The 13382-nt window shown below is 41.8% G+C and overlaps 1 protein-coding gene across 8 annotated transcripts in view; it reads right to left on the bottom strand.

Annotated features, from left to right (window-relative positions):
* Positions 1-3257, bottom strand: part of LOC131945075 (tensin-1) — a 163170-nt gene extending 159913 nt beyond the window's left edge. For 5 of the 8 annotated variants that reach the window (XM_059306051.1, XM_059306048.1, XM_059306049.1 and 2 more), the window contains exon 1: positions 1636-3241. In XM_059306051.1, the coding sequence (XP_059162034.1) occupies positions 1636-3057 (1422 nt within the window). In that variant the 5' untranslated portion in view covers positions 3058-3241. Of the gene's footprint in view, positions 1-1635 lie in introns of all 8 variants that reach the window. The other 3 variants (XM_059306047.1, XM_059306054.1, XM_059306053.1) reach the window with 2 other exon arrangements.
* Between the last annotated feature and the right edge of the window lie 10125 nt (positions 3258-13382).

Raw genomic sequence — 13382 nt, 5'->3', positions numbered from 1 at the left:
AGCCGCCCCCCCCCACCTACTGACCAGACCCGCCACCCCTCCACCAGCTTCTCCCGATGTACATAAACAGTAGATATTCCCTATTTACAAAAAAAAATATTCTCGTCGATTTGTTTAATTCAAACCCGGGTGTGCTATGTCGCTAGCAGTACAAGAAGTTATACAAGTTAAGGGGTTTGGGTAGGATTAGAGGAAATGTTAGTTAACATATGAGCGGGTATGTTTTATAATTTAGGGTGTCCGGACAAAAGGCCGACTCGGATTAAAGGCCGACACGGACAAAAAACCGACAAGAAAAAAGGCCGGTAGGAAATAAGGTCGACGTCTAAAAGGCCGACATCCAAAAGTCAGACAAGACAAATGGCCGACAGGAAATAAGGCCGACATTATTTAGTTTTATTAGTTTGTAGTTAAATAACAAAAAATGTTTATGACCGAGTCCAATGTAGAACCTTGCCTTGGGAATAATTATTGCATGAGAATACCCGGGAATACACTGAAGAGGATGTGATTAGCTTAAACATTCCTCGCTAATGTAGAAGCCAAAGGTGTTTAGGGGTCGGGTTTTTGGGGGAGGCGGTCGTGGGTCAGATGTAGGGTAAACAAATTTGCGAGGAAGTTGGTGGAATAGAGGGGGTTAATGGGAGCGTTAATTGGGGGGGGGGGGGGTTGTTTGGGTTACAGGGCCTGTGGGGTGAGGCGTCGGAAGGTGTATGTGTTTTGCACCTGTGTGAGGTTAGGGGAGTGGGGGTGTATTGGGGGTATACCATGTGGGTCAAATAGTATAATGGTACTAGCGGCAGTGTAATATATGCAGACTACAGCCGTGATACTATCGGTGTCTGGGCTGTATTTAGTGTTTATATTTCTTGACATCGGGATATGAAAGAACAGTGTCATCGGAGCTTTGCCCAGCCGTCTTTTCCTTTCCCTAACGTGAGTCAGGTTACAATCAGAGATTGGTTGACCGAGCGACGCCCTGTAGTTTCGAGTTCTGACCAAGATCCGAACTCGAGACCTTTGGGCGAGCAGCCGAGCTCTCCATCGCCCGACATCGTCAAACATATTGTTCGAAAATGGAAATTTACTTTCTTTTAATTAACCTGACTAATGACCATTTGGTAAGTTAATTAATTTTTGCTTCTTACCAAAGAACATTCTCTTATAAGTCATTCACCTTACATAAACAAAGACTTTACAAATACATGAATACGTATTGTACTTGGCAATGTCCAACTACCCCCCCCCCTCCTTACTTTACCTTTATTCGTCATGTATTCAATAACCTTGCCCGGTTAAACTGCTCACTCCAACACTTTACCTGTGCTCACCTGATCAGCGATTTAAGCACGTGCGATACACGGATACCACATGCCTTAGAGCCGGTTTAAATTTTTATACGTGCGTTTTCACAATCGCATGGCACAACTTAATTATTTAACCACACGTACATCTGAAGCTTATTTACCAAGTAGATTAAAACATACATGATGTTAAATACTACATAAAGCTGCAGGGCTAAAAATAGAATAAACATCAGACGAGTACTGTTATTTTATTTAGGTCAGGACACGATGACCCCGGTGCCCCTCACGGGGGGATAATTTCATGCACATGCGCAACATGCTGACCTACTTGTTTGACCTCTGGCATCCTGTTGACCTCTGGCAACCTGGTGTGCGATAGGCTCTGCGGGTCAAGCTGAGGCTGGGATGACGTATCCAAGGCACGGTGGGTGAGCCTGGGAGACTGCGGCAGCGAGGCTGAGGGGGTGGGGTAAGGCTCACGGGTCAAGGTCGTGTAAGGCTCTTTACCGATTGTAGGGTAGGGCTCTTTTGGGATAGTAGAATAGGGATCGCTTCTGGTGGAATAAGGCTCCTTGGTAAAAGTAGAGTAAAGCTCTTTACCAGTAGAATAGGGCTCTTTGGTAGAATGGGGCTCTTTACTAGCGGGAAAAGGCTCCTTAGTGACGGTGGAGTATTGCTCTTTTCTAATAGTAGAATATTGCTCCTTTGGTGCTGATGGATAAGGCTCTTTATAGAAAAGATGATGCGGTTCTTTTGTTAATGTAGAGTAGGGTTCTGATGTATAAGCGGGGTGTGCCTCTTTTGAAGATGAGTAAAAAGATTCTTTGGGGAAAGCCACGTAGAGCTCTCTTGATGACGGGTACTGGTCTCTAGTAGAAGAAGTCTGGGCAGGTTCTCTTGAATCTTTAGTGTCCAACGTCCAATGGGGAGTAACGGGCGCTGTTGATTGGCTAGAAGGCTGACCTACTGACCTAGATGTGGTGGCGTCGGTGTATGATTGGTTGACCGTTTGGCGTCTGGGGAAGGAAGGAGATGGTTTCTTTGCAAAAAGATCTTTAGTTTGGGCGCTAGTTTGAGACGATGAGGCTGTGCTAGTGAGAGTTGTCGCCCCTGAATATTTCGAATCTAGTTGTTGTGAAGGAACTGGAGTTTCTTGGGGTTGCTCAGCAAACGAGACGTGAGGTTTTTCTTTATTGACAGAGTACAGTCCCTTCAGCTCTAGGGGAAATTTGTTTTCTTTGGATGACTGGAAGGACGAGTTGGTTGGAGGGAAGTAGAGGGTTGCGTACTGACCGGAAGATTCGCTGGGCGTGGCTTGCTTGTAGGAGTACTTCGTGTTCTGGAAGGCAGACGGCTGTAGGTGCTGCCGCATCTGCTGCTGGTGAGATGGCGTGGCGTTCCTCTGCTGAAGGTAAAGGTTATCCTGCGATCTGAACTCCGGTGGAGCTTGATACAGCCTTGAAGTGTCACCGCGTTGTCGAGAAGCTGCGTCCCCGGAGGTGAGCGTGACAAACGGGGTTTTCGATCCCTGACGGTACGGCGCCGGGACCCCGCCCTTGGGGTCGGGGTAGTGGTGAGGCTGGGAGAACGAGTGGTGCTTTCTGACGAACCGAGGCGACTGGTGGGCTCGCAGGGAGGACGCCGAGGGCGAGGTCTCTCGAGACGAGCGGTGTGTGACGTCACGGTCGGGAGTTCCCGATCCGCTGGAGGAGCGCGCGCGTGGTGGTTTGGTCGTGACAAACTTTAGCATGGCAGCGCTGGCATGACGCTCCTACAGGCTTCTTGGTGCTAGGGTGCTTTTACAGGCTTCTTGGTGCTAGGGTGCTGTTACAGGCTTCTTGGTGCTAGGGTGCTGTTCTAGGCTTCTTGGTGCTAGGGTGCTGTTCTAGGCTTCTTGGTGATAGGTGGCTGTTACAGGCTTCTTGGTGCTAGGGTGCTGTTCTAGGCTTCTTGGTTCTATGGTGCTATTACAGGCTTCTTGGTGCTATAATGCTGTTACAGGCCTCTTGTTGCTAGGGTGCTGTTACAGGCTTCTTGGTGCTATGATGCTGTTACAGGCTTCTTGGTGCTAGGGTGCCGTTACAGGTTTCTTAGTGCTATGGCGCTGTTGAGGGTTTCTTGGTAGTGTGGCGCTCCTAAGGGAGTTTTACTTAGGGCTTGTTTCTACGACGTTCTCTGATGCCTCTGGCTTCTATGACAAGAGTTCCTTTGGGGTTTTTGGTTCTTTAAGGCTTCTGGGTTCGATGACAATCCTTGGTTAAACTAAACTACTACGGACGTTTTTCGTTCAATGAAGATCCTTTGTTTAACCAAGCTCCTGCGGACCTCTTGGTTCTAGAACAATCCTTGGTTTAATTAAGCTTCTAAGGGCTACTTGGTACTAAGACGATACTTGGCTTAATTACACTCGTATGGATGTCTGTATTTCTTTGTGACTTCCTGTTTCTTTAGCAACTACTGTCTGGTTATAGTTTCAATACAGTCCTATTGTTAACAAAACACTTTGATAAACTTCCTCAAAACTAGTCTTCTCAGTTTCTCCTTTTTAGTTGCAAATTATAGTTTTAGATTTATAAATTTCTTGTAAGTAATAGTTTTAAGAATAAGAAATAAAGTAGAGAATCGAGAAAAAAATGTTTTAAAAATAGTAGAATAGTGTTTCTCTAAACTTTAATGTCATATACACAGTTGGCCAGAGGTTGTAGAGGCAAGAGCCGGGAGATAAGCGCCGTACGGCTCCCCTCTACGACTCGGGCTTACACTGCTAAACAGGTGACCCTTCATTTTAATTGGTTGTTATTTCTGTGCACTGCTTCGGGCAGGGATATGCTACGGGTAGAGTATAAAAATAGAATTTTAAAAGAAATCACCAGAAATAAAACGACAAGAAATCCTCGCCTGCGTGTAAACTCACGTGCTGCGAAATTCCACACGGCGTTACCGGCACGTTATAAACACACACGTCACAGAATTTTGAATATTTTTTATCCCTCGAATTTTAACACTACACTTCTTACTACCTAATTCGCTTTAACACAGAAACTCTTTTAAAAAATCACTACACACTTTGTATTCACACATTTCAACTATGTAGTTGCAAACTAAACGTAGATTCAGATTTGCTAGAGAGTGTTTTAAAGGAAACACAAATTATGGCAATGTGTTTAGTAAACAGAGATACGCATCGACCGGCTCATCTCTAGTTTAACACTTAGCACTGGTCTAATTAAAGGACTAATTATATAATCAGCTTAACTGTGACATTTTAAATTGAAAAGGGAAATGTAGTTACGCAACATGAGTTTTTGAGAGGACAAAAATTTAAAGCTTCCTTTTTCAACACAACAGTTTAATTTTAGAGAAAAAAATGTCAAGGTTATAAATAGTTTCGGGAATTTCGGTGAATATTTATATAGAAACTTACAGTTTAATCCTATATCTATATTAGGCGCTTGTTCTATCTTAAAAACGAATTACAACTAACATTTGGAGTGATGCATTGTAATCACCACATAGGTTAAAAATTAAGGATCTACACATAAACTGGGTTCGATAAAACACCAAGTGTTAGGTGAGTCTCTGGGGCTTAGTGGAGGTCAAGACACACATCTGATATAATTATAATTAACTTTGCATGCAATCAAATTTTATTATTTTAATACTTTTGTCGGAGGTCAATGTAACCCACAAACTAATAATTATCTTGTCAATCAACCAGTTACATCCAGGCATCTCTTCGGGGTTGGGGGTAGGGGGCTTTCCTCCCACCCTCCCCCCCAAAAAACCTCTACCCGCTCCCACTAAACGAAACATAATTTATATAGAAAATATATACGTGTACCAGTGTCCGCCCCCACCCCACCCCCCCTCGTCTCCCCAGAGAAAACTCTGGAAGAAACACTGCAATCATCATCTACTAATTATTAATTTCTTGCAGCCATTAATTCCACCCCTTCCCACCCCCCCCCCCCCCCCCCATATCCGCCCAACCCCACACAAGAACAGTGAGGTCATACATTTATGACGTCAAACCAAAAATATTTCATTTTTTGACCCCCACCCCCCACCCTCCTCCTCGCCCGTCCAACCACACTCACTAACAGTAGGGGGTCATACATTTATTACCTCAACACGAATTTTAAATTTTAGACTCCCACCCCCTCCTCCACTCCAACTACACACACGAATTGTGCACTTCAGTCTCTTTCAGCTTAAAATAAAATATAAATAAATAAAAATGAGCAACACTCGCCCTTTCCGCCCCCCTACTCCCCTCTAAACTAAATTCCTACAATTAAGTCTACTCACTCCCCCTACACCACCCCTTTTTTTCCCTACACACTGCACGGGCCACCGGAAGTGAGTAATAACCGTCTTTAGGTAGTTGAACTTCGCGCACACACACATGGGGGAAATTTTGTTTTCATCTCCGAGTATAATGATTGCAGATCTAGATCATCCAAAATATTACAAGAAACTAAAAATAAGTTTTAAAATTCACTCAATCGCTTCAAGTATTACAATTAAACTGTGAGTCTTCTTCATGATCCTACAAATAATTGTATAGTCAAAAGCCATTTCTTTCATATTTAAAACCATAAACTCTACAAAATTAGTCGAAGCATAACAGTTTTATTGTAATGATTTACCTTTTTTAAAAAAAATATTTGAATTACATTTGTTAAACGAAACACAAAAGCTCTTACAAATTAGCCATAGACTTACATCACTGATTACAATATGAGCCAATCAAAACTATTAATAGAACTAAAAAAAAAAACAACTGCAAGTATCTAAATAGAAACCAGAAATCCACTATGAACTAAATTGTTTAAAAATAGATTGCCTAGTTTTTACATCGCATGCCCTAGTATTCAGTTTTGATTGGTGAAAATTGGTTTTCATTGTATAAGGTCACTTTGGGAAATTCCCGTTATATCTTTTGTTTCTCGGGGAAAAAAAAGATCTAAAAATTTGATGAAATACTTTATTTTACGGTAATTTAAAAATAGAACCATAATTCTATTTCGTGGATACAAAAAGACCAGCTTAAATATGTAGATTTATAATGTTTGAATAAAACAAAATAAATACCGACAATAGAACTTGACCCTAATTAACACCAACATGCCTAAACGCCTTACCCAAGTCTCTTATAAAATGATTCCCGATTATAAAACAGTTTCAGTTTTCTAAGATATGCCTTTAAACTAAAGTTAGTTACCGTGTGATATAATATTAATTTTAATGTATAGAATAAGTTTACAAATAGGGGGTGGGATATGGGGAATATATAGATTAAATGTTAAAACTTTGGTAAGATAAAGGGTAAGCGTTTTTAAAGAAGTGTTTGGTTTAATCTGAAATATCGTTATAACCATATTAGTCCTTTTAGCTAACGCTAAGTATCTATTAAACACGATAGTATAATGTACAAGACATGTACTCACACACAAAAATACCTACACTTTCTATTTAAAGTTAAGCTTTGGACCACATGAAACCAACTGGAACCAAAGCACGCGTGCTAGTTCGCCCTACACAGCACAGGTGAGTAAACAGGTAAGATATTCCAGAGTAGAAATATGACGTAAACAGTTCTCGAATTATTACTGCACTTTACGAATAAATTAACAAAATCACTTTAATTTTTTATTATTTTTTTTAAAAAGTACTTCTAACTCGAAAACCAGTTGGTCGAAACGAAAATAAAAAATGGCATTAAAATAGTCCAGAGGCCATTTTTCTCCCCCCTAAAAACCGTCAGCCGTCTCCCTCCATGACTGCTAAACTACAAGCAGCAACAGACAACTCCTGCTTACGTGTGCTGCGGTGAAAACGCAGTTACGGTTCTTGAGAAAAAAAAATAATCAGCTGTGCGTTTTAATGCGGTGAATATCAAACTTGTGTAGCGGTTTTAAATAGCTCCACTCATTCTAATGCCACATGCTCCACCAAGACTCCACATTTAAATCCAGCTCGTCGTTTGTAAAAATTAAAATGTCACTGGTGTAGCGCGTTTAATTTGTGGGATAGGTTATCAGTTAGATAACCCGGACGTCACTAATTAATTAAACTCGGCTTAATTGCGTTACTGGGTGTAACTTTATGTTATGATTACGGTAAACTTTAACATCTGGTATACTTCATACATGACGACTCACGATGCGGGTGAAGTAGAGTCCATGTGTTTCTGTTAGTTCGGTATAACAACATTACACTGAGTTGGATTCAGGATGAAAGTTAGGGTTAGAGTTTTGGTTCGAACTTTTTGGTAATCTCGTGCAGATATGCAGAAAAGGGAGCTAGCTTTTTGTCGCGGCTTATCTGGATAAGATCCAATTTATTAGCGAAATTGTAAACACCATAATATGATGTATAGCAATTAGTGAAACAATAAACACTATAATACGATGTATAACTAACTGATCTGTAACTCCATTGCTCCATGTCCAACTAAATAGCAGCAATACTAGCATTGAAGTTTTTAAGTATACTTGTATCTGATGTGCGTATTGAATACATGTTTACAAGCTTGAAAGTTTTAAAAAGTGGCTAATTCCTAACCCACTGGCGAATCTCCCACCCATTGGCTAATCTCATAATCATTGACTAATCTCCCACCCATTGGCTAATCTCTCAATCATTGGCTAATCTCTAAATCACAGGCTAATCTCTCACCCATTGCTAATCTCTCAATCACTGGCTAATCTCTTACCCATTGACTAATCTCTCACAAATTGGCTAATCACTCTATCATTGCATCTCTCAATCACTGGCTAATCTCTCAAACATTAGCTAATCTCTCAATCACTTGACTAATCTCTCAAACATTAATCTCTCAATCACTTGTCTAATCTCTCCCCCATTGGCTAATCTCTCATACTTTGGCTAATCTCTCTATCATTACAACATCTAAATGACAAAACCAAATGCACGTATTGAGACTTGTGTTAGTCACATTTGAGTCGCTGCACCGTTCTAGTGAATTAGCTTTTTTTTTAGCATTTCTCTTGTCGGAGGAACAAGGCTGGATACAACAGTAAATCGAGGTTTGAAATTTTCAAAGACGACACATAATTTCATTGCATTTAAAAGGTGGAACACAATTTCTATTGAAGACAATAGTTGTTTTTTTATTATAAGAACTATATCTAAGCTAGTTTTGATTTTTAAGGATACTTTTTTTTGTTATCCAGCACCTCACTAATTAATTTTAAAAATATTATTGTTTTTTTTCCCCATGAGAACTTTTTAGAAGACCGGAAGTAGAATTCCCCAAATGATAAAACACTGAATACGCGTGATGTATGTGAGCGTGCGTGTGTGTGTATGTGTGTGTATGTGTGTAAGGAAAGGGGAAATGGTGGGAAGAAGGGGTGGGGGGGGGGAACATTTAGAAAAGTAAACAGGTTTAATAAATTTAAAACCCTCAAATAGCGCAACTGATCTAACGCGCCCAATGAGCGAGGCTATTAGCAGAGCACTTGAGCACAAGTCGAACCTGGCAGTAAAGGTAATGCCCCGCTTATAGATGTGAGGTAGCGGGGGTGGGGGCCATCTGGCCATCCCGACATTAAAGCTACCTCACTGAGGTCAAGAGGTAAGAACGCTACCAGAAGCACATTAGATGATATAGGTGTATGACATGGAAAAGGAAATTAAGAATGTATATGTGTGTGTTCAAATACAGAAAGGGGAAGAAAATGAAGGTCTCATATAATTTCAGTTGATATTTGTGGTGTTGTTTGATTTTTGTTTAGTTTACAGGTTCTAGTGAAGACATGTTTTGGCCAGTATACTTTTCAACACGACTGAAAAATCAGCGATGTCACTAGCTAAATAGAAGTGATGATTTAGAAGGTCCCATGCCCCATTAGATTAAGCATAAAAAATGTTTCTAATTATCCAGGGAGTCAAAAAAAAAAAAAATTAAACACAATACGAATGATTTTTGTCATATATAGTGCCAAAGTATAAAATGAAAGTTTGGTAAAACTGCTTAGGCGCACTACCCCCGTTCACCACCCCCGCCACTATGATTCAACAATAAACATATAGGCCTATGCATGCAATTATGAACACCTACCATACACCACCATGTTTTGTATACCCTATAATCATGTGTAGGTGTTGGTAGTCAATAATAAAAAAGGTTATGTAGAAGGGAGGATGGTGATAGACGGTTAATATTTTGAAGAATGGAGGTAGACCGTTATATAAGAGTGTGTAGGTAGACGGTTATGTAAGAGTGTGGTGGAGGTAGACGGTTATGTAAGAGTGTGGAGGTAGACGGTTATGTAAGAGTGTGGAGGTAGACGGTTATGTAAGAGTGTGTAGGTAGACGGTTATGTAAGAGTGTGGAGGTAGACGGTTATGTAAGAGTGTGTAGGTAGACGGTTATGTAAGAGTGTGTAGGTAGACGGTTATGTAAGAGTGTGGAGGTAGACGGTTATGTAAGAGTGTGGAGGTAGACGGTTATGTAAGAGTGTGGAGGTAGACGGTTATGTAAGAGTGTGTAGGTAGACGGTTATGTAAGAGTGTGTAGGTAGACGGTTATGTAAGAGTGTGGAGGTAGACGGTTATGTAAGAGTGTGTAGGTAGACGGTTATGTAAGAGTGTGTAGGTAGACGGTTATGTAAGAGTGTGGAGGTAGACGGTTATGTAAGAGTGTGGAGGTAGACGGTTATGTAAGAGTGTGTAGGTAGACGGTTATGTAAGAGTGTGGTGGAGGTAGACGGTTATGTAAGAGTGTGTAGGTAGACGGTTATGTAAGAGTGTGTAGGTAGACGGTTATGTAAGAGTGTGGAGGTAGACGGTTATGTAAGAGTGTGTAGGTAGACGGTTATGTAAGAGTGTGTAGGTAGACGGTTATGTAAGAGTGTGGAGGTAGACGGTTATGTAAGAGTGTGGAGGTAGACGGTTATGTAAGAGTGTGGTGGAGGTAGACGGTTATGTAAGAGTGTGGTGGAGGTAGACGGTTATGTAAGAGTGTGTAGGTAGACGGTTATGTAAGAGTGTGGAGGTAGACGGTTATGTAAGAGTGTGGTGGAGGTAGACGGTTATGTAAGAGTGTGGAGGTAGACGGTTATGTAAGAGTGTGTAGGTAGACGGTTATGTAAGAGTGTGGTGGAGGTAGACGGTTATGTAAGAGTGTGGTGGAGGTAGACGGTTATGTAAGAGTGTGTAGGTAGACGGTTATGTAAGAGTGTGTAGGTAGACGGTTATGTAAGAGTGTGTAGGTAGACGGTTATGTAAGAGTGTGTAGGTAGACGGTTATGTAAGAGTGTGTAGGTAGACGGTTATGTAAGAGTGTGGAGGTAGACGGTTATGTAAGAGTGTGTAGGTAGACGGTTATGTAAGAGTGTGTAGGTAGACGGTTATGTAAGAGTGTGTAGGTAGACGGTTATGTAAGAGTGTGGAGGTAGACGGTTATGTAAGAGTGTGGAGGTAGACGGTTATGTAAGAGTGTGTAGGTAGACGGTTATGTAAGAGTGTGTAGGTAGACGGTTATGTAAGAGTGTGTAGGTAGACGGTTATGTAAGAGTGTGTAGGTAGACGGTTATGTAAGAGTGTGTAGGTAGACGGTTATGTAAGAGTGTGTAGGTAGACGGCTATGTAAGAGTGTGGAGGTAGACGGTTATGTAAGAGTGTGTAGGTAGACGGCTATGTAAGAGTGTGGAGGTAGACGGTTATGTAAGAGTGTGTAGGTAGACGGTTATGTAAGAGTGTGGAGGTAGACGGTTATGTAAGAGTGTGGAGGTAGACGGTTATGTAAGAGTGTGTAGGTAGACGGTTATGTAAGAGTGTGGAGGTAGACGGTTATGTAAGAGTGTGGAGGTAGACGGTTATGTAAGAGTGTGTAGGTAGACGGTTATGTAAGAGTGTGGAGGTAGACGGTTATGTAAGAGTGTGTAGGTAGACGGTTATGTAAGAGTGTGTAGGTAGACGGTTATGTAAGAGTGTGGAGGTAGACGGTTATGTAAGAGTGTGTAGGTAGACGGTTATGTAAGAGTGTGTAGGTAGACGGTTATGTAAGAGTGTGGAGGTAGACGGTTATGTAAGAGTGTGTAGGTAGACGGTTATGTAAGAGTGTGTAGGTAGACGGTTATGTAAGAGTGTGGAGGTAGACGGTTATGTAAGAGTGTGTAGGTAGACGGTTATGTAAGAGTGTGTAGGTAGACGGTTATGTAAGAGTGTGTAGGTAGACGGTTATGTAAGAGTGTGTAGGTAGACGGCTATGTAAGAGTGTGGAGGTAGACGGTTATGTAAGAGTGTGTAGGTAGACGGTTATGAAAGAGTGTGGAGGTAGACGGTTATATAAGAGTGTGTAGGTAGACGGTTATGTAAGAGTGTGTAGGTAGACGGTTATGTAAGAGTGTGGAGGTAGACGGTTATGTAAGAGTGTGTAGGTAGACGGTTATGTAAGAGTGTGTAGGTAGACGGTTATGTAAGAGTGTGTAGGTAGACGGTTATGTAAGAGTGTGTAGGTAGACGGTTATGTAAGAGTGTGGAGGTAGACGGTTATGTAAGAGTGTGTAGGTAGACGGTTATGTAAGAGTGTGTAGGTAGACGGTTATGTAAGAGTGTGTAGGTAGACGGTTATGTAAGAGTGTGTAGGTAGACGGTTATGTAAGAGTGTGTAGGTAGACGGTTATGTAAGAGTGTGGAGGTAGACGGTTATGTAAGAGTGTGGAGGTAGACGGTTATGTAAGAGTGTGTAGGTAGACGGTTATGTAAGAGTGTGGAGGTAGACGGTTATGTAAGAGTGTGTAGGTAGACGGCTATGTAAGAGTGTGTAGGTAGACGGTTATGTAAGAGTGTGTAGGTAGACGGTTATATAAGAGTGTGTAGGTAGACGGTTATGTAAGAGTGTGGAGGTAGACGGTTATGTAAGAGTGTGTAGGTAGACGGTTATGTAAGAGTGTGTAGGTAGACGGTTATGTAAGAGTGTGGTGGAGGTAGACGGTTATGTAAGAGTGTGGTGGAGGTAGACGGTTATGTAAGAGTGTGTAGGTAGACGGTTATGTAAGAGTGTGTAGGTAGACGGTTATGTAAGAGTGTGGAGGTAGACGGTTATGTAAGAGTGTGTAGGTAGACGGTTATGTAAGAGTGTGTAGGTAGACGGTTATGTAAGAGTGTGGAGGTAGACGGTTATGTAAGAGTGTGGTGGAGGTAGACGGTTATGTAAGAGTGTGTAGTTAGACGGTTATGTAAGAGTGTGTAGGTAGACGGTTATGTAAGAGTGTGTAGGTAGACGGTTATGTAAGAGTGTGTAGGTAGACGGTTATATAAGAGTGTGGAGGTAGACGGTTATGTAAGAGTGTGGTGGAGGTAGACGGTTATGTAAGAGTGTGGTGGAGGTAGACGGTTATGTAAGAGTGTGGTGGAGGTAGACGGTTATGTAAGAGTGTGGTGGAGGTAGACGGTTATGTAAGAGTGTGTAGGTAGACGGTTATGTAAGAGTGTGGAGGTAGACGGTTATGTAAGAGTGTGTAGGTAGACGGTTATGTAAGAGTGTGTAGGTAGACGGTTATGTAAGAGTGTGGAGGTAGACGGTTATGTAAGAGTGTGGAGGTAGACGGTTATGTAAGAGTGTGGTGGAGGTAGACGGTTATGTAAGAGTGTGGTGGAGGTAGACGGTTATGTAAGAGTGTGTAGGTAGACGGTTATGTAAGAGTGTGGAGGTAGACGGTTATGTAAGAGTGTGTAGGTAGACGGTTATGTAAGAGTGTGTAGGTAGACGGTTATGTAAGAGTGTGGAGGTAGACGGTTATGTAAGAGTGTGTAGGTAGACGGTTATGTAAGAGTGTGTAGGTAGACGGTTATGTAAGAGTGTGGAGGTAGACGGTTATGTAAGAGTGTGGAGGTAGACGGTTATGTAAGAGTGTGGTGGAGGTAGACGGTTATGTAAGAGTGTGTAGGTAGACGGTTATGTAAGAGTGTGGAGGTAGACGGTTATGTAAGAGTGTGGTGGAGGTAGACGGTTATGTAAGAGTGTGGAGGTAGACGGTTATGTAAGAGTGTGTAGGTAGACGGTTATGTAAGAGTGTAGAGGTAGACGGTTATATAAGA

Source organism: Physella acuta, unplaced genomic scaffold (genome assembly GCF_028476545.2).
Source record: "Physella acuta isolate Inbredline_101_S28 unplaced genomic scaffold, ASM2847654v3 ptg000522l, whole genome shotgun sequence".
Taxonomy (NCBI): Eukaryota; Metazoa; Mollusca; class Gastropoda; family Physidae; genus Physella; species Physella acuta.
This window is presented reverse-complemented; position numbering and strand designations above follow the sequence as displayed.